Below are 27,484 nucleotides of genomic sequence, written 5' to 3' on the forward strand. Positions count from 1 at the left end.
ATACAGTATTGCCTAAATCACCTTTAAACGAAGAAAACTCTTTTAGGATGTGTTTTTTAAATTATATTTACACCACCTAAAGGAAGTAAATGGATACCACCTTTTGTTACTTACCATGCAAATTTTTCTCTTGGATCATAACCTCATAATTCATATCAATGCAGGCAGCACATCATATATGAGCAGTATACTTTTAGGTATTTTTAACAACATTTCAGTGTCAAAATGTGGATGACTCAAATCGTTTACATAACCTGTACTTACTGCCGTCGTCCATATTTCTTATCAATAACAACAACAGCAGTGACAGGGAGGCGGTGAAAGACTATTTTACGTAAAATATGGAGTTAAAACAGGTGACAGTACTCCTTCTGGTGACTCTTATATTGCCAGGGTGCCAAGGGTCCGTGTCACTAGGAGCCACTATATTTGGCATTACAGGGGCAGCACTGTATGCCAGTTTCGATAAACTTCGATGTACATTCTACGAGTGTTGTTCTCCAAAGTCCGACTGGATCAAACCAAACATAACAGGTAATCAACCATCAGATTTCACACAAATGGTACATTGTTATTTTCCACTTATGACCATCGATACTGGGCTTTTTTTTAATTGGTTTTTAAATTTTAAATTTGGGTCAGCGTTTGGTTTCGCACAGAATAATTGTTAAATTAAATCTGTTATCACTAGTAGTTCATAGGGTAAATTTTTGCAATAATACTATGCCACTATGAGTGATCAGAGCATGATCAGAGATGAGGGGATCAACTGAGCCAACCTCCACATCTGATACGCGTCTGCAACCAACAGGGGACAAAATGAAGTCAAGGACATGTCCTGGGGCATGAGGTGGATTACACCGCTCGCTGGTGCAGTGGTAACGTTCTCGCTTGCCAACTGGTGGACGGGAGTTCGCGCCTCGCTCAGGTTGTGAAAAGTTTCACTGATGAAGTGGGTGGTTACTGTCCCCCTTGAGCAAGGGGACAGGTGTGTGTGTGTGTGTGTGTGTGTGTGTGTGTGTGTGTGTGTGTGTGTTTGTGTGTGTGAAGGTCACAGCCTTGCTCTTAGGTCGGATTATATGAGCTCTCAGCTCCCTTCCGGGAGGGTAAAAGCTGACGATCACGACCATCAAGTGATTCTGACCGACCCGGTGAATTACACATGACTGAAAAAATTGTTCTGGGTAACCTTCTAGAACTCTCAGTGGTATATAAGCTTTATGCCTCTATAATTTCCTCTTTCCATGGCATCACCTTTCCTCTTGTACATATTTACTATTACACTTTTCAGCCAGTCATCTGGGACAACACACTCATATATAATTGTTTTTATCAGGTCAGTGACTAACCCCACTCCTATATTACCTGAGGCTTTCAACATAGCATTCAACCCAGACACATCTGCTGCCTTCCTCACCTACGTCCTTCCTATTGCCCTGCTCACAGTAGCAACATCAATCAAAGGCCAAGGACCAAACACTAGATCTGCTGGCTCCAAACCTTCCCTGCCCTAGTCAAACTCCTCATTCAACAGCCGGCTGTAATGCTGTCTCCATGCGCCTTTAATATCCCCACTGTTCACCACTACCCTTCCTTCATCATTCTTCACACACTACCCACCTGTGATATCCCTATTCTCCGTCTCCACCTGATTTGCCACGTTAAATGTCATATTCTTCCTTTCCACACTTTAGGTTATCAAGTTAAAGTCTCTGTGACTCAGACTGCTCCCTGTAAACCTGTTTTCTAGCCCAGTGCTTGGCAGCCAAGTACCAGTATGCCTCTTTGCTACCATTCTTCTTCTATTCCCAGAAGAGCCTTCTTTTGTCCATAACTGCAGCTTCTACACTCTTATCCCACCACTAAGTTACTTTATATTATGGTGGGGCCCCTTTTCCATCCACATACTGAATCAGTAACTCTCAAGAGATTGCTCTTGAGAGCATTGTACTGTTCATTAACACTTCTGTCAATGTCTTCTTTCAAATAACTCATTTCTGCTTCTCACTCTTGACTTGTGCCCTTCCAACAAGGTCCAAGCTTCGCTTCCATACAATAGAGTAGGTATCGCAATACTGTCATTCAGTGACTTCCATGCACACTTCCCTGTTTCTTCTTACAGGTTTTAATGAGCTAGCAACCTTTCTTCCCTGTTGTACCCTTTCAGGTGCTTCATCATCTAAACTTCCATCCTCACTCATCACACTATTCAAGTTCTTAAATGCATTCACATTTTCCATTTCATCACTATCCAGCTTTAGTGTGCATTCAGTGACTTCATTTCTCTCGAAGACCACAACTTTACTCCTCCCTACATTCACCTTTAGAGTCTTTCGTACATACTCCCAAACTCATTCACTTAGCCTTGCTGTTCCTGTTTATCTTCACTTAACAGTACAGTATCATCTGCAAACAACAGAATAGGAAGTTCCCAAATGCTGCTTTTTCTAATGAGGGTCACTGCAGCATCCACTTCCCTGTCTTGTATCTCTTTTATAATTCCATTCATATACAGATTGAACAACCATGGATATGGTACTTGACACTTCCCTGTTTCAATCCAGCATTCATACAGGAAAAATTCACTCATTTCACCATCCACACACACATCAACCCCAGTGCCCCCATACATACCGGTACTCATCACGGCATTCAGCATCTTCCCATTTGCAAATGCTGATATACCCAGTATATGAAATCATGAGTAACGAACAATAATTACCTCTGCCGAGGTTATGTTTTTGCCAGTGTTGGTTTGTTTGGCTGTCTGTCCATCTGTCTGTTAGCAGGATTATTCAAAAAGTTATGAATGGATTTTGACAAAATTTTATGGAAGGTTGGGCCAAGGGTCAAGGAAGAAATGATTAGATTCTGGAGTGGATCCAGATCCAGGGTATCCCACACAATATCTCCAAAGGTTCTCAGTTAATTTCAATGAAATTATGTGGAAAGATGGGCCATGGACCAGGAAAGGCTTTATGAAATTTGGGGGCAGATCCGGATCCGGACCCGGATTGTTTTTAATGGCAGTGGTGTTGACGGAGGTATTCACTGTCTGAGTGCTTTCAAGTTTGAGTGCTATAATCCATTCATTCACTCATTACCGTACATTGATATATATATCTATATCTACAGTATCTATCAGTCGATAAAAGCTTGCTTACAGTACTAACCTACACCCATTTTCAGCACTTAACAATGCCCTAGACACCCATCTCCATGGACAACACTTGGTGCGAGATGTGGTTTCAAGAGCACTGTTGGGCCACCTGTCTAATAATGACCCAGCTAAGGTAAGGTCTTACATGTTCTGCACTGTAATCTCTGATAACTGCTGGTTTGGTTCATGAATAATAATGACATGAGTAAAAGTAATTCTTGTTGATTGGGATGCACTTTGATATACGGTATTGTATTACAGCCCCTTTCAGTTTAAACATTAACAGCATCACAGTACTTTGCATTTGCCTTCATGTTACTGTACAGCGTATTTTCAAACTTGTTCAGTTCTGCAGCACACCAAGTCAAATAGAGTATTACCATATCATAACATACAGTAAAACCTCTACAACTCGGCATAATACATGTGCAAGCCTTGCAGAGTTAGCCTATTTGCCAAGTTGTAGGGATGAACTTTAGGTTCCTCCCCAGCACACACACCCAAAAAGGGAAAAAATGGAAAAAAATTAAAAGTTTTTGCAATAAACAGTAAAAGCTGCCTTACCTTGATTCCATGCAGTTGTAGGGCATATTCCAGGCATGGAGGAGGACTTTTGGTATTATTTGGAGGTGTTAGGGGGACTCAAGATCACTTTTGGGCACACCTTTACTGTACTGTACTTGACACTGTACACTATGTAAAGCACAGTTAACACTATAAAGGCCATTACTGTAATGTATTTATCACTTGTACTATACTGGGGAACTAAACACTAAACACTTAAACATTACTGTACAACTCGGCATCTTACTGAGTTGGGGGGATTTTTGCCGACTCTCTTTGTCTCACGTGGGCATTTTTGGGGATTTTTGAATTTTGATATTTTAAATGAATACAGGTATTTTGGAGTCTTCTGAGTTGTAAATGTTTCTGACTTGAAGGATGACGAATTGTAGAGGTTTTACTGTATTATGAAATTCATATACCGGTATCTATATCTATCTACTGTATCTGTCTATCTATCTATCTATACATACCAGTATATACAGTATATACTGTATATACAGTATATATATATATATATATATATATATATATATATATATATATATGGAGCCTCTGTGGTACAGTGGTAAAGTGTGCGTTTTCGTACACTAAAGAACGAGGGTTCGCGCCCCACCGGGGTAATAAACTTTGGGAGCGTTCTTCTGGCCACCTACTGCATTGGCGGACATCAGGGGTGCTGTGGTTGAACCAGTGTCGCATACTATAAAGCGTGCTTGCGCCCAGTCGACTTGCGTGGGCCAATTACACTTGGTTCACAGACTACATACACATCCAAAGCTGCTCCAACACTACAATACACTGACAAGCACTTCTAACCCTACATACAATCTCTACCAGACAGCCTAAGCCACTTGGTAGAGATACATTGGCTGTATCGTCCCCTTTTCGGTTGGGATAGGCCGGTCCTGCAATGGACACTCAAATGGCTGATGAGATGAGATATATATATATATACAGTATACTGCATAATTATACTGTATACACACACACACACACACACACACACTCTAGATATAAATAGCCAAGAAGGCTGTTGGGACCAAAAGCTCCTGGATCTCGTACAAGAGTTTTTCTTAACGCAACATGTGAGGGAAACCACCAGAAAAAGAGGACTTGATGTACCTTCAGTGCTAGATCTAATATTTACAAGGCAAGAAAATGATATTGACAGTTTAATATATCACCCTCCACTCAGCAAAAGCGATCATGCAGTACTAAATTATAACTTCAGGATAGCATATGACATAGTAAACAGCAATGATAGTTACAAAAAGAGCCTAAACTATAAAAAGGGAAATTATCAAGACCTAAAGAAGTATTTCTTAGAAGCTGATTGGGAAAATGAGCTTAGAGGACAAGATTTAAATGCTGTATATAATAAATTTTGTGAATTTTATGAAATAGGAGTCCAGAAATACATCCCACAGCACAAAGAAGCAGATAGAAAATACAGAAATGGTTCAATACAGAATGTAAAAAATCAAAAGAAAGAAGAGATTTGTTGTGGAATAGATACAGAAGACACAATAGTGAAAGGACGTATAATAATTACAAACAGGCAAGAAACGACTATACAAGAATAAGGAGGGAAGCCCAAAAACAGTTTGAGGAGGATATACTAAATAAAAGTAGTGATCAACCAAAGCTGTTTAACAACTATATCAGAAGCAAAACTAAAGTAAAAGATATAATACAATCCATTACGGACGATGGAATCACTTATACACAAGAGAAAGATATTTGTGAAGCACTAAATAAGAATTTCCAGTTAGTTTTTACAGAAGAAAAAAATTTTGAGAGGGACTGTGTGGAAGACGCATGTCCACACATACTACCAGATATACAAATAGCAGAAAAAGTAATACAGGTGGAGTTAAGTAGATTAGACAGAGGAAATGCAAGTGGTCCTGATGAAATTTCATGTTGGGTATTACGAGAATGTGCAAAGGAGTTAAGTAAACCATTATTTTTAATTTTCAAGAAATCCTTGAGTCAAGGTAAACTACCTGATATTTGGAAAAAAGCAAATATTGTCCCCTTATTCAAGAAAGGAAATAGACAAAATCCACTCAACTACCGACCAATATCACTGACCAGTGTTGTAAGCAAGGTATTAGAAAAACTTATAAGGAAAGCTTGGGTAAATCATCTAGAAGAACGCAGTATGATAACAGAAAGACAGTTTGGTTCCAGAAAAGGAAAATCATGTGTTACTAATCTGTTGAGCTACTATGACAGAGTAACAAACACAATACAGGAAAGGGAAGGATGGGTGGACAGTATCTATTTAGATTTCAAGAAAGCTTTTGACACAGTACCACACCAAAGACTTTTATGGAAACTGTACCATCAAGGAGGAATTCGAGGCAAACTGTTTTGTTGGATGCAAGACTTTCTCATAAAAAGAGAAATGAGGACAGTACTAAGAGGAAACTACTCATCATGGAAAGAAGTGACTAGTGGAATACCACAGGGTTCAGTGCTGGCACCAATCATGTTTTTAGTGTATATAAATGATATAAACAGTAACACTGGAAATGAGAGCTATCTGAATATGTTTGCAGATGATGCAAAAATACAAAGGAGAATTACTAACACAGACTCTTGTAAAGAGCTACAAGAAGAATTAAATAAACTTCATGAATGGAGTAGTACATGGCAAATGGAATTCAATGTGGACAAGTGTCATGTAATCAAGTTTGGTAAAAGTGGAAAAAGACCTGATTGGGATTATAAGTTAGGAAATAAAACCCTATACACATCAGAAAGAGAGAAAGACCTAGGTGTGATTATTAATAACAGACTATCTCCAGCTGACCACATCAGTGAGAAGGTGCGGAACATGTATACACTGCTTGCAAATATGAGAATAGCATTCACATACATAAATGAAGACATGCTAAGGAGGATAATAACATCATTCATTAGACCATCCCTGGAATATGCATCAGTAGTCTGGAGTCCTCATCTCAAAAAGCATATAGACAAGATTGAAAAAGTTCAAAGGGCTGCTACAAGATGGATACCAAGCTTAAGGGACCTAAGCTACGAAGAAAGACTGAATAAACTGAATTTACCAACGCTACAGGAGAGAAGGAAAAGAGGTGACATGATAATGCTATATAAATGCATATCAGGAAAGGAGAAAATAGACATAAATGATTACTTAACATATGGAGAAGCATCAGCAAGAGGACACTGCAAAAAACTGCATAAGAAGAGAGGTGATAAAGACGTAAGGAAATTCAGTTTCCCAAACAGAGCAATTGATCAGTGGAATGCACTACCGAATGAAATAGTGTGTGCCAAAACAATTCACAAATTTAAGGATATGTACGATAAATATGGTTTAAGACACGAGACAGTACGAGCTTGACTCATTCCTGTAAAGATACAATTAGGTAAGAACAATTAGGTAAGGTAAGAACACACACATTTGAGTAATAAATATATTTTTATGTATTGGTAGGAGGAGGCCGTAGCACGGGCCGAACAGGGTAGTACTCCCGGGGGGAATGGGAATGTTGGTGATAGGGAGAGCTGGAGATCCTGTTTCACTAGCTATCTAACCATCCCCCTTTGCTGACCTTTTCAGTGTGACAGTAACATGGAGAGGAGACCAGCATACTCTCCCAAACATTTTCTCTAACTATCTATGCACTACACCACATGCACTTTACATTTCACACAACGTATCCCACTACGTTACAGGGGTTGGCGCCAGCAAGGGCATGCGGCCAGAAAACTTTGCCCCCGCTACCTAGTGGCGGACTTCTGGGGGGAGGCGTGGCGGGGGTTCCGCCGGCATAGATCATGGGTCCAGGGCGAGATGGGGCTCGGGCCTGTGCTAGAGGGTACAGGGCATTGCGGTTCCCAGGCTGCCGCTTCCGCCCAATAGAGAGGGGCCCGAACCTGGGAGTAGCGCCCCAGGAGGCTGCCCTATCAGTGGGTGTATAATGGCGGGATCGTTGCAGTGCCAAGACGCGCTTGGAGGGTGTCCCTGCAGCTGTCCTGGCAGGGTGCCCCGAGGCCACTACCACAGCCACTGGTAAGCTGGTGGGCTAGGGGTCCCAGATCCATTGCCTGGACCTGGGATTGTGCAGTGAGTGGGACCTGTGCTGTGTCTGTCCCCATTTATTAATACTGAAGATGACAAAACAAAAAAAGGTTTCAAAGCAAGCCTGAGGACAGTAAATCACCCATGGGGATGAGGGTGGGTTCATGGAATGTGGGAAGTTTGAGGGAAGAGCAGGGAAGTCGTTGAGGCATTCAGTAGGAGGTGGGTGGATGTGGCATGTTTGCAGGAAGTCCGGTACAGGGGTGGATCAGCCAGAAAGATTGTTGGGAAGGACTGTTGCTATAAGTTGTTTTGGCAGGGGGGGACAGACGGATATGGAGGTGTTGGTGTGATGGTTGCGGAGAAATGGGTGGAATATGTTATGAATGTTTTGAGAGTAAGCGATAGGATATTGGTAGTGAAAATTCTGTTGGGAAGAAAGATAGCTGTGATTATATCGGCATATGCTCCCCAGGCAGGATTGGATGAATCAGAGAAAGATAGATTCTGGGATGATTTAATACGTGTAGTGGGTGGTATGCGGGATGATGAGATAGTGATTTTGGGAGGGGACTTAAATGGTCATGTAGGTGAAGCAGCACAGGGTTATGAAGGAGTGCATGGGGGATGTGCATATGGTCTAAGGAATGCAGAAGGGGAAAGGATACTCGAGTTTGGGAGGCAACGGACATGATTGTGTGCAACACATATTTTAGGAAAAGAGACAGTAGGTTAATTACGTATGAGTCTGGGGGAAATAGCAGTCAGATAGATTATTTTCTGGTTAGGAGGGCCGATAGGAGGTTAGTGAGGGATGTTAAAGTTATAGGAAGTGAGGAGTGTGCAGCAGCACAAACTATTGATTTGTGATATGGTGCTTAAAGAACAAGTGATGAAAAAGAGGACTTATGTACCTAGGAGGAAAATATGGAAGCTGAAAAACCAAGTAGTAGGGATGCCTTCTATAGCGAGTTGAGGAGAGTGGTGGCTGTACAGGGAGCTGTAGACAGAGGCGTTAATGAACAGTACAGAGCCCTCAAGAACAATTTCTTGAGAGTTACTGATGTAACATGCGGCTGGACAAGAGGACCACCAAGACATAAAGTAACTTGGTGGTGGGATGAGGGTGTAGAAGCTGCAATTAAGGAGAAAAGAAGGCTTTTCCGGGAATGGAAGAAGGGTGGTAGCAAAGAAGGAATATTTGGCTGCCAAGCGTAGGGCTAGGAGAGAGGTATACAGGGCAAAGTCTGAGTCACAGAGACAATTACTTGATAACCTAAATCATGGGGAAAGGAAAAATATATTTAGGGTGGCAGGTCAGATGAAGAGGGATAATCGGGATATCATAGGTGAGCAGTGTGTGAAGAATGATGAAGGAAGGGTAGTGGTGAACAGTGAGGATATTAAAGATGCATGGAGAGAGCATTATAACCGGTTGTTGAATGAGGAGTTTGACTGGGACAGGGAAGGTTTGGAGCCAGCAGATCCAGTGTCTGGCCCTTGGCCTTTGATTGATACTGCTACTGTGAATGAGGCAATAGGCAGGATGAGGGTGGGGAAGGCAGCAGGTGTGTCTGGGTTGACTGCCGAAATGTTGAAGGCCTCAGGCGATATAGGGGTGAGTTTAGTCACTGACCTGATAAACAGGATTATTTATGAGTGTGTTGTCCCAGATGATTGGCTGAAGAGTGTAATTGTAAATGTGTATAAAGGGAAGGGTGATGCCCTGGAAAGAGGAAATTATAGAGGTATAAGGCTTTTAGATCAGATAATGAAGGTAATGGAGAGAGTTTTAGAAGGTATGATTAGAGAAAGAGTGAATATTGATGAGATGCAGTTTGGGTTTATGCCAGGTAGGGGGACCACTGATGCCATATTCATTGTTCGACAGCTTCAGGAAAAATATATTGGTAGGAGAAGGGATCTTTATTTTGTTTTTGTTGATTTGGAAAAGGCCTTTGACAGGGTCCCTAGAGAGGTGGTGAAGTGGGCAATGAGAAAGCTTGGCTTGGAGGAGTGGCTGGTTAGGGTGGTTATGGCCATGTATGTGGGTGCTCACACCCAGGTGAGAGTGAATGGAGATTTGAGTGATGAGTTTTCCGTGAATGTTGGTGTGCATCAGGGGTCAGTCTTGAGTCCCGTGTTGTTTATCATGGTACTTGAAGCCCTTTCACGCGACTTTAGAAACGGACTCCCGTGGGAGTTGTTGTATGCTGATGATTTGGTGTTGATTGCAGAGAATGAAAGGGAGGCGGAGGAAAGGTTTAGGAAGTGGAGAGATGGTATGGGGCAAAAGGGTTTAAGGGTAAATGCAGATAAAACAAAATTGATGATATCTAGGGTTGGTGGCGGTACTGTCAAAGACGAGGGAGAGTGGCCATGTGCAGTTTGCCACAAGGGCGTGGGAAGTAATTCCATCTTGTGCAGTGTGTGTGATAAATGGGTGCATAAGAGATGTAGTGGTATCAGAGGTAGACTGCGAGATAATGCTGATTTTATGTGTACGGCGTGCCGAGGTGAGCAGGTGGAGATCGTCAGACGTGAAAGGATTGAACTTGCTGGTGAATCTCTTGAGTGTGTGGAAGAGTTTTGTTATTTGGGAGACATGTTGTGTGCTGGAGGTGGGGCTGGAGCTAGCTCTGTGGCTAGGGTGAGAAGTGGTTGGAAGAAGTTCAGGGAGCTCTTGCCTCTCCTGACATTGAGAGGGCTCTCCCTACGTGCTAAGGGGTCTTTGTATGCAGCATGTGTTAGGAGTGTAATGCTGTATGGTAGTGAGACCTGGGCAGTGAAGGAGGAAGACATTCGCCGGCTCAGACGTACTGAAATGACAATGATTAGGTGGATGTGCAGTGCGTCCCTGCGTCCAAGGCCTGGAGGGGTTGGGTTTACAATGGAAGAGTTGAGAGGTAGGATGGAACTGGAGTGTATTGGTGTTGTGATGAGGAGAGGTAGATTGAGGTGGTTTGGACATGTGGAGAGGATGGGGGATGATAATTGGGTGAGGAAGGTGAGAAGTGTTAATATTGGGGGTGGGGTTGTGAGGGGTAGACCGAGAAAGACATGGGACGAGGTCATTAAGTGTGACCTTAGGGTTAAGGGACTGAACAGGGAGGCTGCAATGGATCGTGCAGCATGGAGAGCCGCCATTAGGTGACCAAGGCCGACACATGCAAGCATGTTGGAGCCTTTAAAAACGAAAACGAAAACGAAAACGTACTCGTATATGGCGTCTGGCAATGGATAGATAGATAGATGTACTGTGTGTATAGCTACTGTATTCTGTTGTTCACATTGCCATCAGTTTGTCATTCAGCACTATTCTTTTCATCATGTATTTCATGTCATGACAAACTGGTGCTGCTATACCGTACTTCTCTACTGGATAAAGGTGAAGGAAGAAGTTGGCAGCATTACTTGATAGGTTGCTACCTACAGTATACTTGTGTGTGTGTGCGTGTTTATACAGTACTGTATAATTTTGTGTAATGCTATAAACTTTCTGTGAGTGCCGTGCAGATGTTATTGGTTTTTAAGATGGAGCCATGATTTTTAAGGCTTGAATGGTTGTGTCCCAGCTGACTGGACACTTGATTCTCTCTCTCTCTCTCTCTCTCTCTATATATATATATCTATATATCTCTCACATTTTTACCGTTTGCCAGTGAAGCTAGATGGATGTTATGTATACACCTCTGTCTTTTTGTTTGTATACGAGATATCCCAAAAAATTCTAATTGGATTTCAATGAAATCTTATGGACCGGTGGGCAGTGGGTCAAGAAAGAGTTTAATAGATTTTAAGATGGATATGGATCTTAACGCAGGAATAAATATTTTATTGGTGTTAGCAGAGATATGAGAGTAACAGGGCATACTAGACCATAGACTTCATTCATTCATTCATTGCCAGACGCCATGTATCCCAGACGGGGTGGCCAAGGGCTTAGAGTTAATTGTTTTACAGGGAGGGGCACTAATCCTCCACCAACCCCACTTGACACGTAGGGATGCCAACAGCATCTGGTGTTCCCAGGCGGTCACCCGTCCAAGTACTAACCAGACCCAACGTTGCTTAACTTCGCTGATCGAACGGGAAGCGGTGTACACAACGTGGTATGGCCGTTGGCACCATAGACTTAATTACCATAAATACAGTATGCGAGACCATAAAATTATTCATCTGTTAGGAAAGAGGAATTATACACAGCAGTAAATTGTAAATTTAATTGGGGTTGAAGGAGGTATGTTCTTCCTGAGTGCTTTCTTGTTTGGAATGTGCCTATTTTTTTTTTCTTTTTTTTTTTTTTTTTTTTTTTAAGAGTAAGGGTTGAAATGATAGTGATAATGGTGGGGATCTCTTATTTAAATTAATTTCTGTACATATCAACGTTTTCATGTATTTTGACTCCATGTCAAATCATTACTCTATATCACTAGACAAAGATTTGTCTGTGGTGATATCATTGTAAGCTAGCCAAGTTAAGTAAGTGAAGTGTATGCTTTGACCTTAGTCTTTCATTCTTTGTCAAGGGGTGGTTGGTGTTTATTGCTCATGTAATGCCACTCAGGGATGAGTGAGGCAGGTCACTCATATCTTAATTGTCAGGACCAACTTTCCTAGTCCTAGGCATCTGTACTCTTCATGGAGCAACACTGGATTAGATGATGAATGAATGTTATGCAGTTCACATCCTTACTGAATACATTTGAAAAATATGCATTTGTTTAAAGGGGTTAGATCTCATTTTATGTATTAAAGGCAGGTTAGTCTTGCATTAACCATGTAGGTATGAAAATGTTGGTGCATTCTTTTGAACCAGAGTAATTCTTACTTATTCATTTACACACACAGGCTCTTGTCATGAGTTTCCATGGATGGACAGGAGGAGGGAAGAATTATGTAGCAAAATTCATCGCAGAATCCATTTACAAGCTTGGAATGAGGAGTCAGTATGTCCATATTTTTGTCAGTACAGTTCATTTTCCTCATGAGCAACAAGCAGATATATACAAGGTAAGTTTGATTTTGAGTTTTACTACTGATGAAGAAGCCCTACCAAGGGTGTTAAATGATGATATTCATTTCCCATTGTGCCTCACTTTAGTCATTTTTAGTTTATCTGTGTTTTTACTGAGCTGACAGATGGTTTACTTTTATGGAGACTCTAATATTTAGGCCATTATAGTATTTTATTGTGGCATGTATGGGAAAGTAGATGGGGTTGATGAGGTATATGCAGAGACGTTTAAGTTTAGTGGAGAGAGCGGAATGAAGTGCTTCTTGGAGATATGTAAGAAGGCATCAATGAGTGAAACTGTTTCAGCAGAGTGGAAAAAGGCTGTGATTATACCCCTGTACAAAAATAAAGGTGATCGAATAGAGTTCAAGAATTATCGTGGCATAAGATTATCGAGTGTGGTAGGGAAGGTATATGGAAAAATTATTATTGAGAAAGGAAGAGAGATATCAGAAGTCCTGATGAGTGATGAACAGGGTGGCTTTAGGAGTGGCAGAGGATGTGTGGATCAAATATTTGCAGTGAGATAGATAGTGGAGAAGGCTTTTGAGAAGGCCTGTGAGGTGTTTATGGCATTCATGGATCTGGGAAAAATATTCGACAAAGTAGACAGAGAAGGATTTTGGAAGGTTTTGTGCATGTATGGTATAGATGATAAGCTGCTAGGTGCCATCAAGAGTTTTAATGATGGTAGTGAAGCATGTGTAAGGGTAAATGGGCATCTAAGTGAATGATTCACGGTCAGTGTGGGCGTGCAACAAGGTTGTGTGATGTCCCCCTGGTTGTTCAATATATATGTGGATGGGGTGATGAGAGAAATAAAAACACAAGGAATGGAGAGGGGGATGGCGTTGGTAATGAATAGTGATGGATGGAATATCTCAGATTTGTTGTATGCTGATGATGCAGTACTACAGTACTTGCAAATACTGGACAAGAACTTGGCAAACTAGTGCATGGTTTTGCTGATGTCTGTGAGTGTCGTGCCATGAGAGTAAATGTAGGAAAGAGTAAAGTGATGGTTATTGAAAGAGAAGGTGACTCCCAGTGTGATGTTACAGTGAATGGAGAGAAACTGGAATTGGTGAGAGTTCAAATGCCTGGGTACAGTGATAGAAAAGAGAGAAAAATGTGCAAAAGAAGTGGAAAGTAGAGTGACACAAGGAAGGAAAGTAGCTGGTGCTATGAATGCTTTGATAAGAAACAGAGGCTTGAGTGTTGCAGCTGCACAAGGCTTAGCAACATGAAGGAGTGTTAGTGCCAGCTTTAGCATATGGATGTGAGACTATGGTGTGGCATGAAAATGAAAAGTCAAGAGTGAGAGCAGTGGAGATGGGACTGCTGAGGAATGTATGTATAGCACAGAGAGTGGATAGGATACGAAATAATGATTTGTGAAAGATGTGGAGTGAGGAAGTCTGTGGGCACCAGAATTGAAGAGAGTGCACTGAGATGGTATGGTCATGTGGAGAGAATGGATAACAATAGAGTGGTGAAAAGGTATATCTGAGCGAATTTGAAGGAGGGAGGAGGGGGGGTAGGCCAAGGAAAATGTGGAAGGATATGGTGAATGAGTGTTTGAGGAAGAAAGGTATGGAAGTCAGTGAGGCTAGGGAACTGACAAGAGATCGAGCTGGCTGGATGAATGTTGTGAGAAGAAGTGCATGATCAGGGATTTGGCACCACTTCTTAATGTGACAGCGTCCGAATTGACTCTATCAGATATGTTTATGTGAAGCAACAGAATATGGTGAATGTCTTTGGCGTATCAGATAGAGCCAGGACTTCGGGGGCTTGAATGATAAATGAATGGATGTGTGGCTCATTGGATTGGGCAGACTTGGGCTGTCAAGATGTTGCTATTCCCCACCTTGCCGTAGGGTGGGAAAGGAGGTCTGGATGATGATGATGATGATGATGATCTATTAACTGGGCCACAGGGAATGGGCTGTAAAGCCAATGCCCTTAGTCAGAACCTCCTCCTCCTCCCCTCCCTTTTTTTTTAAGAGTATAATTAAACTTCTGTATCAAGTTCGTTCATGCTAGAGACAACATTATTCAGATTGACGGCTTTATCTTTTTCTTTGAATCCATCGAAGTCACTCCCTTTCTTAATTCCTTTACCTCCACTTTCTCTTGATGGGGGTGGCAATCTTTGCATGTTAGGAGCAGGGGGACTTCACACTTTACAACTGAAACATCAACACAGTGAAAAACTTCCTGTCTGGATGAGATGTATAGAAAACCAAGCTGCCTCTTACCTTCAGTTCTAAGAGAAATTCAGGTTTAAATGGCTGTTAACTTGTCACATCTTTCTCTGATCAGACATAGACCACTTTACATGACATTCAGACTACTCAATTCTTGCAAAAATAGGCACAAGCAGGTTATGAATATCAGTAGTTTGGAGATTGCCATCAATTGTGTCTATTCTCTTCTTGTGTGTGTGAATATAGTGCAAATAGTTTTTAATGTTCAGTGCTTTTCTCAGGTATGTGTTTGGACTTGTTCTTAAAACCTTCCCTGTAATATCATTGCACCACTCCAGACTGATCCCTAACCTATCTCATTGGCAGTGTTCCTGTGTTAGTGCTGAAGTGGTGGCTTCATACCCAGCACAGTATACAGTATTAATGTGTATGTTGCTTTGTGTTGCCATGGAAGTGGAATGCTAGACTTTAAGGAATGGACTTCTTGTTCAGTGCCCAAGCTGAATACGGTTTATATATAATGCCAAGTTTAAGTATAGTGCTTCCCATATTGATTAAACCAAAAAATGTCATGTTTGGTATAAGTTATGTTTTACTTTTTTTTCCTTGTGTTAACTGCTTTTATTCTCTTCCAGCTGCACCTTCAGGATTGGATCCGTGGCAATGTGAGCAAGTGTGAGAGATCTCTATTCATTTTTGATGAAATTGACAAGATGCCACTAGGGATGATCAACGGCATCAAACCTTTCATAGACTACCATGAGTCCATCGATAAAGTTGACTTCAGGTGCTGTTTTGTTTTATTAGCTATAGTATACTTGGAGATAGACAAGATATATTACTACCAAGTTTTCTCTGTATATGATTTTTGTAAATATGTTTGGTTGCATTAGATATACTATACATTATGGAGTAAAGAATTTTCTTTGCTCTGCATGGCCTGATGGCCAGATAATTAATACCACTTTAAATAAATGTAGTGAAATACAGACACTGAAAATGAGTTGGAAATAAAGTGACTCAGGACATATCAAAATTATGTTTACATGTTTTAAGCACTTCACTTTGATGACTTTTTTGTTGTTGTTGTTATTTTTGTAATAGGCCCACAACAGATACAATGATGATAGTGATAGACTGCAAGATGTGAGAAATTCTCAATTTGATTCTCAGTTTGTGGTCATAGGGGCATTGATGGATATTGTTGTTTGGGGTGACAACAACTTGTAACAAAGTTCCAGTACCTAGTGAAATGGCTCAAGATCGTGGCATGTGGAGAGCTGTCTAATGATAATACAGTACCTACACAGTACACATGCTAGCATGGCAGGCTAGCTGTTGCCTGGCTGAATTGGTTTGTGATTACCTCTAAACTTTTATCCTGAAGAATCTCTCCTGGGCATAGTCAAATAATATGATTCAAGCCATAACAGATTGAAAAAGCTGTTGCTGGGGTTTAGGAGTTAAGGTAATTATGAAGGCCTACTTAATCCAGATATTTAAGGTGAAGGTGACTAGCCTTGCTTGCCCCTGAGTAGCATCATTTGAGCAATAAACCTCGGGCATCCATTGGATTTAAACTCATGACAGTTTGCATAATTGGATGAATGTCAGATACAACCTCCTAGTATGTGTGGGCTTTACACTGCTGTGCTGTATTGAACAAAATGAAAGTGGTGGTAATGTTCAGGAATAGAATAGAATAACATTTCAGAAGTAATACATTACAGTTAGGCTTGGTGTAGTAATTTTTATAAGAAATAAAAATTCATTTTATTTTATCTAGGAAATCAATTTTCGTGTTCTTGAGCAACACTGGAGGTCCAGACATCACACGGGAGATGCTTCAGTTGTGGCGATCTGGAAGAAAACGTGAGGAGGTGTCTTTGAAGGACCTTGAGCACCTGGTTGAACGTGGAGCCTTCAATGAAAAAGGTGAGAGTAGTTTCATCACATAGACCCCTGGGAAAGCACAGTGTTGTATAGTACATGGTGGATAAAGTGTTGTATTAAGTTTTATTGCTTGTAAGAAACCTTGTAAGAACCCAGGAGATAAAGTAAAAAATCCCATATCAATATTCTGTTGTGTACATGTAATCTTATTTTAATTGCATGCCCCAGAACAGCAACCTATGGATGCTGCCCCATTAATAAGTGGATAATACCATATTTTTATCTGTTTAGATATAATAGTAAAATTTTCTTACTGAAATTTCTAGTTACTGTGCAGTGGCTAGATAAATTGTGTGGGAGAGAGGGGTTAATTCAAGAGTGGTGATGATGAGGAACTTGGTAATCATAACCTAGTAGTTTTCAGCACATACCTGGTACTTCTCTTATAATTCTGATATCACCAGTTGCTGGTTTGAATCCTGGTGTAACCATTGGAGTTAGTTAAAAAAAAAAAAAAAAAAGTATTGATTTTAATGTGAGTAGTAGATAACTTGTTCAATTACTCACCCATCCCCAGCATAAATGAAAATAATAAGCTGTTAGTTGACATGTAATGTTCAGGATCCTGTAGTGTAGTAGGATGGTTCTTTATCAAGAACATGCATAGGTATGTGTGTATGTGAAATGTTGTGTTTTTAATTATGCAGCACTGTATTGCCAGTAACTCTTCATGTATCACAGCTGTGATTATGTGAAAAGAGACCAATGATGTGAATTGTTATCAAACACTGGAATATGTCTAGTAGGAGAAGTTTGAAGGTACTTTGCATTATATTTTGATTCGTCTTGAAAGGATACAAGTTTCACAAAATAAATTATCACCAACAGTCTATTCCCTTTCTCAGTCGCAGAGACATGCCAAAACTGCAGGTTCCTATGTTGTGCTTTATTTATCTGTTAATCATCTGATTTTTTACTCATGGAAACTATTGGTTATATCAAAATACTGAAACTGCCGCTGGAAGGTGCACAAAATTCAGCTTTTAGACATTCTTTAGTCAGACTGGCCAAGGTTTTTAGCTACAAGACTGAGAACCCATTCATTAATTCAAAATGTAGAATTATATGTATATTCTTGTCTGTTCAAGTTAGGCAGTAAGTGGTACTGTATATGGTTTATGATCAAAAAATGAAATTTTGAAAAGAAAAATATTCCAGTATGAAAGAGTCAGCCACAGAAATGAAAAATTATGAAATTATACCCTGTGTGAGAGAGTTAAGGCATTGCAATAGTATCTTATTAAAATGGTGAACTGCCACCACCCCAGTCTTCAGTTTTTACTGCTGTTGTCAGGAATCATAATGACTCCTCAGACCCATTCTTACCTTTAAAGCTATGGATTTTGTGGCTTTTAGTGACTTTAGTGACCTTGTTTTCCCGTGGAGGACTTTTAACTTGCAGTACAGTACCCTTAGTATGGAAGATTTTGGAATAGCATCTCCTTGATTAATATGGTCAAAAGGTATTTCTCTGTTAGGTACCGAGACATGTTAGTATTATGGAGAAAGAGCAAGCTTATTAGGTGGCCAAGGTTGTGGTGCCCTAACCCTTTCCCTGTGAAGCTTCTCTTTTGGGGGGAGGCCTGTATGAGGTTGCATAAATCTCATAGTAATGCAGTCAAGTGTACTGTAGTATGATTCCAGCAAGCTCAGTAAGATGGGATGGAAACACCATGGGTCTGCCAACCATAACCTGCCACTAGGAGATCCCTGCAACTGACTTGTAACTGTCATGTGTGCCATACTATTGATTAAAGGAAGGTCCTCATCCTTATGGTAGTGATTGATTGGTTGCCATTTGCTTCTTTTGTGTACATTTGTTTTGTGGTTGTCCCAGCCTTGGAGGCATTCATTTCCATTTCTTTTGGTATTGAAGGACAGGCAAATGTACTCTATTCCTTGCTGCTGCTTGGTTTTGGGAGGGGAGGGGGGACACCTCCATTGTTAAGGAAACTGACATTGTCAACCAGGTGTATCCTTAATTATTAGATTTATTTATTTATTTATTTATATGACTGTGCGTCATATGAAATCCAGCCTCAGAGATTCCGATGACGCGTTCACGCATTATATTAAGATTACTGCGCAATAGCTGGCATAAATAGTGATAAACACCATTTAGCTGCCTTGCTTCCAGCTCACACCCCTCTCTCTCATATACCTCTTCACTCCATCCCTTCATCTCATCCTTGGCCGCCTCCTTCCTCTCTCCTCCTCCTCCTCACTCACATACACTCTCCTCATCACTCTCTCACTCTCCACCCTCTCCACATGGCCAGACCACCTCAGTATCTTTCTCTTAATGCTTCCTATCACATCCACATCCACACCACAATGCTTCTTCGCTTCCTCAATTGTCAGTCTGTCTCTCCATGTGACTCCACATGCTTCTGTCATATAACTCATTTCCACTGTTCTCACTCTTGACTTGTGTCCCTCCACCAAGGTCCAAGCTTCACTTCCATATGTTAGAGTTGGTATCACAATACTGTCATGCAGTAACTTTTTCACTTCCATGCTCACTTCCCTGTTTCATATCACTGCTTTCAGAGAACCAGCAACATTTCTTCCTTGTTGTACCCTTTCAAGCACTTCACCCTCTAAACTTCCATCCATACGCATCACACTACTCAAGTACTTAAATGCACTCACATTTTCTATTTCTTCCCCATCCAACCTCACTGTACATTCAGTGACTTCATTTCTCTCGAAGACCATAACTTTACTCTTCCCTACATTCGCCTTTAGATTCCGTTTCTTACACACTCTCCCAGAGTCATTCATCAAGTCTTGCAGCTCCCCTTTGTCTGCACTTAACAACACAGTATCATCTGCAAACAACAGTACAGGAAGTTTCCACACTCTGCCCCCTCTCATTAGGGCCGCACCAACATCCACTGCCCCACCTTACATCTCTTTTGTAACCCAATCCATATACAGATTGAACAGCCATGGAGACATGACACATCCCTGTTTCAATCCAACCTTCAAATAGAAAAATTCACTCAGTTAACTCTCCACACAAACTGCAGCCTTAGCACCCTCATACATACTCTTCACGGCATTCAACAACTTCCCATTTACTCCTTATATTCTTAATACTTTCCACAATCCTTGTCTATCCACCCTGTCATATGCTTTCTCCAGATCCATGAAGGATGCATACAACTTCTTTCCCTTCTCTAGAAACTTTTCCACTAAAGACCTGTGTATGAATATCAGATCTACACAGCCTCTTCCCTTCCTAAAATCTCCCTGTTCTTCTCCAACTAATTCCTCTGTTATAGGAAATAGGTTTAGGGTAATAATGATGTCAGTGAATGTTGCATTGTAAGTGCTTATTACTGTACAGTAATGGGAAGTAGGTTTAGGTTAATAATGATGTCATTGAATGTTGCATTCTAGGAGGACTGCACAAAAGTGAACTGATCCAGTTTAGTTTAGTGGACCACTATGTTCCATTTCTGCCCCTGGAGAGGCGCCATGTTGAACTTTGTGCTCATGATGAGATAAGAAGGCGAGGATTCACCTCATCTAAGGAGCTCATTAAGTATGTATTGCGGTGTTTTACTAGAGTTCATTATTCTAGAAACTAACTGTAACTTTGATCTATGATGGGCCCACATTTATACCAAATGGAATACAGGTGGTAGGTAAATTTTGTGTCAGCTTTTTCCAATAATACAGATTTGCTAATTTTCACCCATACTTAATGGTAAGTGCCATCCATCCATCCATCATCCAATCCTATGCCACCCCAGTAGGGGCATAGGAGCCCAGGGCTAGGCAAGTTGGTCCTAACATTTAAGATGAGAGTGACCAGCCTGAGTGGCACTATGTGGGCAATAAACCCCAGCCACCTCTTGGATACAAACCTACACAGGGTCAATCTGATTGGAGAACCTTAATTACCCACTAAACCACCAGGTGCCATAATTTGGTTATATGGTTACCACCTAGCATAGTAAATGGTTTCCTGGTGTACAGGAAACCATTTTGCATGTCACTCAGTGTTAGTTCCACAATGTTCCCTTTGTGGTGTAGGGGCCCAAGTCTTGGTTGTATTAGTTGAACACATTGAAACCATACCTTATTGTGCTATAATTACTATTATTCAGATACTCAGTTCAGTCTTTGCAGCAACTATATTTTGTCCTGACTATTGAACTTCAGTACCATATTTGAGGCATCCCCCTTCAGGGAGACCCAGTATGCCACCCCATTCAGAATCTAGGTTTTGCTGGATAACAATAGGGTAATTTTTTTGCTCCTTAGGCCCTTTTGGTAGGAGGTACCTCATCACCACTTTTAGTTATCTTGAATAAGAATAGTAAAAGAATCTTAGTTTAGCAGTTTAACCATCAGGTATGAGAAATTTATATAGACTAACTTGTATTATAATGCACACACATACAGAAAACAGAAAGACAGTTCATTACTTTTAGAGTGATAAATCATAACCTTACCATTATTTTTCCTCCTCAGGAAAGTAGCAGATGAATTAATGTACTTCCCACCAGAGAACCAGCTCTTCTCCACCACTGGCTGCAAGAAAGTTGCTCAGAAGGTTTCCTACATTATTGCTAATGTACAATATGATGAACTTTTTGATTAATCTCACCAAAGGTGATGATGCTGTGTAGAGCTGTGGTGCATTGTATTTTTATTATTATTTTTTTTTAGTACCAGATTATGACAGTATTGTGAGCGTATCATATAAACTAAACATTTTCATGCACTTGCTGAAACTTAAATCAGAAAGATAAAAATCTGGATTGAATGCAATTTGATAGCCAAAATTGTTACATCCTACGGTTTTAGACTGGCACTTTAGTTCCCCACCCCCCAAGAGTTCATTCAGTTGTCTTCGGCAAAAGGGCATTGATGTACAGTAATCATATCCTGGCATATTTTCATATCTTCAACATTTACCCATCCACATGATCGTTCGAGTTTATGTTCGCCTTTCTGCTTCGTTTCCGATCGATATCAATCCATCCATCCATCATCGATATCATGGTTGTTAATTCATCAGTTACTTTTCTGTTCCTTGTGTAAGTCACTAAATCATGTGGGATCTATGTAGTTTTTCAGACCTTACCACTTAAGCACCAGTTGTTTTGTAGGCCTATCACTTCAGGTGACCTGAAACTAATTCAGACATTTGATATGCAGAGGTAAATTCAGTTCCAAAACAGAGTAGTGTACAGGTTAACTTTAGCTGTTGTGTAAACTCAAGAGGTACGTGAATGCAAAATACCTTTAGAATTCATGTATATAGGCAGTTATAGTTGTGGCTTCTTCAGCAAAAGCCCAGGTTTTTACACTAATAGAGTTTCATTCATCTTGCCTCCTTTGTATAACAGACATATATACAGTATATCACATACAGCTATACTGTATACCATCACTGACTGTGCTCCTCCCAGGGTGATGGGGAGCCGACTATACTGCCCATGTTAACTGAATGGAGAGATGCAAATGTGGGGTCTGTCCTGGAACCAAACATTCACACTCTTCCCTGCATCTCACTGTGGTGAGGCACTGTCTGCTGCCACAAGAGAACATTGATTCACTGGATGGGATGGACCTGCAAAGGCAGTGGCTTGCCTGCAGTTGATGGATCTGCTTAGTCATGCAGACCAGGGTTACTCAGCAACAACCATCTTCACACTTTCACACACCATCTACTTTCAGACACTCCAGATAAGTGTTCTGTACTGTTGAAATCACTGTGCACACTACAATATGTAAGTTAACTGTTTCCCACTGTGCTCTTTTCAGACATGCTCAACAAGCAATCTGGGGTCAAGAAGGCAATTATTTCACACTGCACATATATGCAATACTATCTATCTGTCGCCAGATGCCTTAATCCCATAGTATGCAATACATCAGCAGTATTTTTGTGCAAAATTGTTGACATTTCTGTCAGGAAACAGGTTTTTGCTTGTTTGATCACTTCTTACAAAGTAATGTATGTGCATAAATTCCCCTGACTGTGTTGAGTGGAGCTTTTGAAATTGCCGTGAATGTTGTACCCTGCATTCATTTATCATCCTGGCTCCCCTCCCCCAAACTCAGTTGTTACATTTAAGGCTGGGGTTACCAGCCTCACTCATCCCTTAGTAGCATTATGTGAACCGTAAACTCCAACTAACCCATAGATATGTCCCAAGTGGGTTCAGTCCAGTTGGGCCATCCTGACCGCAAAACCACCTGGCATTATTTCTGTACATGATTGTGACCCAGTGTAGTAAATGGTTTCCTTGTTTACAAGAAACCATCTAGCTTGTCACCCATAAGAAGTTTATAGTGTGTAGGTCCTACTGTACATTCAGATGGAACAGTACTGTACTTCAAAATATTAATGTGCTGAATTTCTTTAATAATTATAAGAACATTGCAGTCTTTCTGCTGTACATTATATAAATAAGATGTACTGTACTGTACTCTGAAAACCACATCATAAGATATCCATCATATACTGAGGAGGGTTCAGTAAGGTTAACATTTTAGAGATCAGAAAAGTTTGCATTTGGAAGGAAAATAGTATAGTATATATGCTGTCTATCTGCCTATTTTTAGCTGGGGATTCAAACTCCGATTTCAGTTGTTGCACAGAAAAGACGTAGAAAGCTCAAATGGTGGGATAATATAGAACATTTGTATCGCAGGGGATATTTGTACTGTACTGAGAGTCCATTAGTCATAAGCTGAGAAATGCAACTATGAACTCAATCAAATTCTTGATATTACTGAAGTATTTTATGGTATTCATCATAAGACAAACACCATATGCTGTTGTAGATGATTAACAAGGGACATGTCACATTGTTGAACAGATCATTGTGAAAGAGCCATTTTTAGTAAGCAATGTATGTTCATCAAAGATCTATCCAGTATTATAAAGTGCTTCTCAGATTAGACCATTTCAGTTTTTATGTTGGTATTATTGCTGTATTTTTATGGAATTACAAGATCCTGTGTTCTGCATAGCCACTTTATGATGATTATCATTTTTTTATAATTTGAATACCATGAAGCAGTTTTATTGTGTGAGCTTGCAGAGTGAACAAGAGCACTATGCTTCCTCTGAAATTTGATGTGTAAAATTCTTGCCTCATATGGCTTGTAAAATTTCCCTGCTTGATGAATACCAAAACTTGTTTTATTCTCAGCTATTGATCCAGTAGTAGCATATCATATCATTTTGAAATGGTCATCAAAATTGCCTTCTATGGGACTTTTTACCTGAAGGAACCAAAAATAGCCCCCCCCCCAAAAAAAAAAATAATAATAATAATAATAATAATAAAAATAAATAAATAAATAAATAATAAAAATAATTATAATAATAATAGTCAAACATTTCCATTAGGCAAGAACAGAGCACCAAAACTTTTTCTTCATTATCTATTTCAGCTGTTAGACCAATCATTGCATATCATGCCCTTTTCAGATTGTCATGGAATTGTTCTCCAGTGTTACCAGTTATTTAATAATTAAAAAAAAAAAAGTCAAATGTAGCTATAATAGGCCAAAAATATAGCCTTGCGTGCATGGACACATTTCACGCCTGTTTATTTACTGTGCTGTTTTTTTATAATTTATAAATGCTATCATGTCATTCTCATCTTAATAGGCAACAATATACCACCATATACCTTTAGCATTCCTGATCAGGCTTATTTACTGGAATGCTTTAAAAAACAGCAGCTTGACTTGGACTCCAGCCAAACCATTCTCATATCCCTGGATCTGCATCTCTGTTCATTTATTAGAGAGAGGACCATTCTTGCACTGGATAGGCATAAAGCAGATAACCCTTTAATGAAACCTTTACAAATTATGTGGGGGGGGGAGTATTATGCTGAAATGGCCAGAAAAGTGTGCGATGGGAACATAATTCATGGTTAATGTCTCACTATATTCATGTAGTGTTTAGGTGAAAATAGTATGTGAAGTACTGTAGATGTGGGTAAAACCAAAATATAAGAACAGGATTAAGTATAAATTTATGATGGAGGTTTGTGATGACCAGGTTCTGAGTATTCTGCAGCTAGTTTTAGCTTCCATAGCATAAGGTTTATTCAGGAGTAAGACAAAGAAAAGTTTAAGGTTTAAACCTGCCGTGTAAAAACTATTATACTGTGGTAAATGAGGTAGGATTGCATGTGCTGTATGTTGTCATGTATTATGTGATCAGTCCTTGGCTATGCTAATGTACTGTAAGCTAAATGTTAGTATACTTTACCATGTTAATATTGTAGGGAAGCTGTGAGTATGTATGTATGTCTTGTGTGCACACAGATGTATTTACAAATAAATAATAAGCTGTCCCTTGGGAATCTTGATTATCCAAGAGAAGAATTTCCCATGTACAATAACCACTATGCTAGGTTTGTATCCCTTGAAATATCAGGAGAGATGTACAGTATTATATACAGTATGCAGATGTGCTCCATACGTATTCAGTGAAGCTGTTATAATTTATTTTATGTACAGTATATGTATTGTAAGGCAAACCAGCCCTACATTATTTTTATAATATAATAGCTGCATTTAGATTCCTGTTGATTTAGGTTTCCCACACAGTAAAGGCCTGGTGTCATGGTGTTGGAGTGAGATCACAGGAAAACTCGGATACTGTTTCATTTTGTTTTGTTTTTGAAGGCTTCAGCATACTTGCATGCATCAGCCTTGGTCACCTATGGCGGCTGTCCATGCTGCGCTATCTGTGGCAGCCTCCTTGTTCAGTCCCTTAACCCCGAGATCACACATGATGACCTCCTCCCACGTCTTTTTCGGTCTACCCCTCGCAACCCCACTGCCAATATTAACGCCTCTTGCTTTCTACACCCAATTATCTTCCCCCATCCATTCCACATGCCCAAACCACCTCACTCTACCTCTCCTCATCACAACACCAATACACTCCAGTCCCATCCTACCTCTCAACTCTTCCATCGTAAACCCAGCCCCCCTATGCCTTGCACCCAGGGACACACTGCACATCCACTCAATTGTTGTCATTTCTGTATGTTTGAGCTTGCAAATATCCTCGTCCTTCACTGCCCAGGTCTCACCTCCATACAGTATTACACTCCTAACACATGCTACATGCAAAGATCCTTTAGCACATAGGGAGAGCCCTCTTAGTGTCAGGAGAGGCAACAGCTCCCTGAACTTCCAACCACTTCCCACCCTAGCCAAAGAGCCAGCTCCAGCCCTGCCTCCAGCACATAACAAGTCTCCCAAATAACAAAACTCATCCACACACTCAAGAGACTCACCAGCAAGTTTAATCCTTTCACACCTGACAATCTCCACCTGCTTTCCCTGTCACGTCGCATACATAAAATCAGCATTATCCCGCAGTCTACCTCTAATACCACTACATCTCTTATGCACCCACTTATCACAAACACTGCACAAGATGGAAATACAGTACTTCCCACGCCACCATATATATATATATATATATATATATATATATATGGGAGAAATGGAGTTCCCCCGAGCTAAGCCCTGTATTGAGCTATATAGCCCCGCTAGGGTTACAGGAGCGAGCTACCACTCCCAGCACGGCAGCCCGGGCGAGGCTCGAACTCGCAATCCCCCGATTACGAGTCCAGCGCGCTACCACTGTGCTACCGCGCCCCCATATATATATATATATATATATATATATATTGAATTGCAAGGGGAAAAGGGTGGTACCCAAGAGTCTTGCAAAACAAAGAGAATTGGAGTTCCCCCGAGCTAAGCCCTGTATTGAGCTATATAGCCCCGCTAGGGTTACAGGAGCGAGCTACCACTCCCAGCACTGCAGCCCGGGCGAGGCTCGAACTCGCAATCCCCCGATTACGAGTGCAGCGCGCTACCACTGTGCTACTGCGCCCCAATATATATATATATATATATATATATATATATATATATATATATATATATATATATATATATATATATATATATATATATATATATATATATATATATATATATATATATATATATGAATTGCAAGGGGAAAAGGGTGGTACCCAAGAGTCTTGCAAAACAAATGCTAGGCCTTTCCCAATTCCCATGTTCACACAGTCAGAGGTGGCCTTGTTCCTGTGATCCTCTACCCAGAAGCAACGCCTCGGCCCTTCTGGGATACCTGGCGTAAAACCAATTCTCTTCTTCTCATATGCCTATGGCATCCATAAACTGTGATGCGTGGAAATGGAGCTGGTGGTGACGAAATGTCACCAGAACCACAGTATCCTTCCTGACTGAGGAAAACGGTGAGAACACAAGGAAGACTAAAGGTATCCAATAAGCAAACTCAGTCATTCCAATTTTATTTCCAAATGAGATTGGAGCCCATTGTCACGTGGATCCTTTTTCATCCCAGTTGACTGGCCGACTGACAAGATCCAGCAAGACCCAATGGAGGCTGTGACTGATGCGCTCCTGTTTTACTCGAATGCTCCCTCTTCAACACTGGACTGGATGCACTCTCCCTTAGT

At 40.6% G+C, this 27,484-nt stretch overlaps 1 protein-coding gene and 1 non-coding gene across 2 annotated transcripts; one reads left to right on the forward strand and one right to left on the reverse strand.

Annotated features, from left to right (window-relative positions):
- Positions 1-332: 332 nt before the first annotated feature.
- LOC145412825 (torsin-1A-like) lies at positions 333-21,717 on the forward strand. Its single transcript, XM_080282615.1, has 7 exons — positions 333-534; positions 3,190-3,293; positions 12,636-12,797; positions 15,647-15,798; positions 16,798-16,946; positions 20,370-20,514; positions 21,450-21,717. Exons 1-7 carry the CDS (start codon positions 342-344, stop codon positions 21,577-21,579), a joined length of 1,035 nt encoding a protein of 344 aa, XP_080138741.1. The 5' UTR covers positions 333-341; the 3' UTR covers positions 21,580-21,717.
- LOC145413048 (5S ribosomal RNA) lies at positions 11,792-11,910 on the reverse strand. Its single transcript, XR_013899659.1, has one exon. It is a non-coding gene; the product is annotated as a 5S ribosomal RNA (ribosomal RNA).
- Positions 21,718-27,484: the final 5,767 nt, after the last annotated feature.

Source organism: Coenobita brevimanus, chromosome 94 (genome assembly GCF_032717465.1).
Source record: "Coenobita brevimanus isolate Jiangsu-jjx chromosome 94, ASM3271746v2, whole genome shotgun sequence".
Taxonomy (NCBI): domain Eukaryota; kingdom Metazoa; phylum Arthropoda; class Malacostraca; order Decapoda; family Coenobitidae; genus Coenobita; species Coenobita brevimanus.

Excerpts from the sequence above, each read along its gene's own strand:
- LOC145412825 (XM_080282615.1), top strand. The coding sequence starts at position 342 with ATGGAGTTAAAACAGGTGACAGTACTCCTTCTGGTGACTCTTATATTG. Across the intron at positions 3,294-12,635 it reads CTAATAATGACCCAGCTAAG|GCTCTTGTCATGAGTTTCCA; the intron begins GTAAGGTCTTAC and ends TTACACACACAG. Across the intron at positions 20,515-21,449 it reads TCATCTAAGGAGCTCATTAA|GAAAGTAGCAGATGAATTAA; the intron begins GTATGTATTGCG and ends TTTCCTCCTCAG.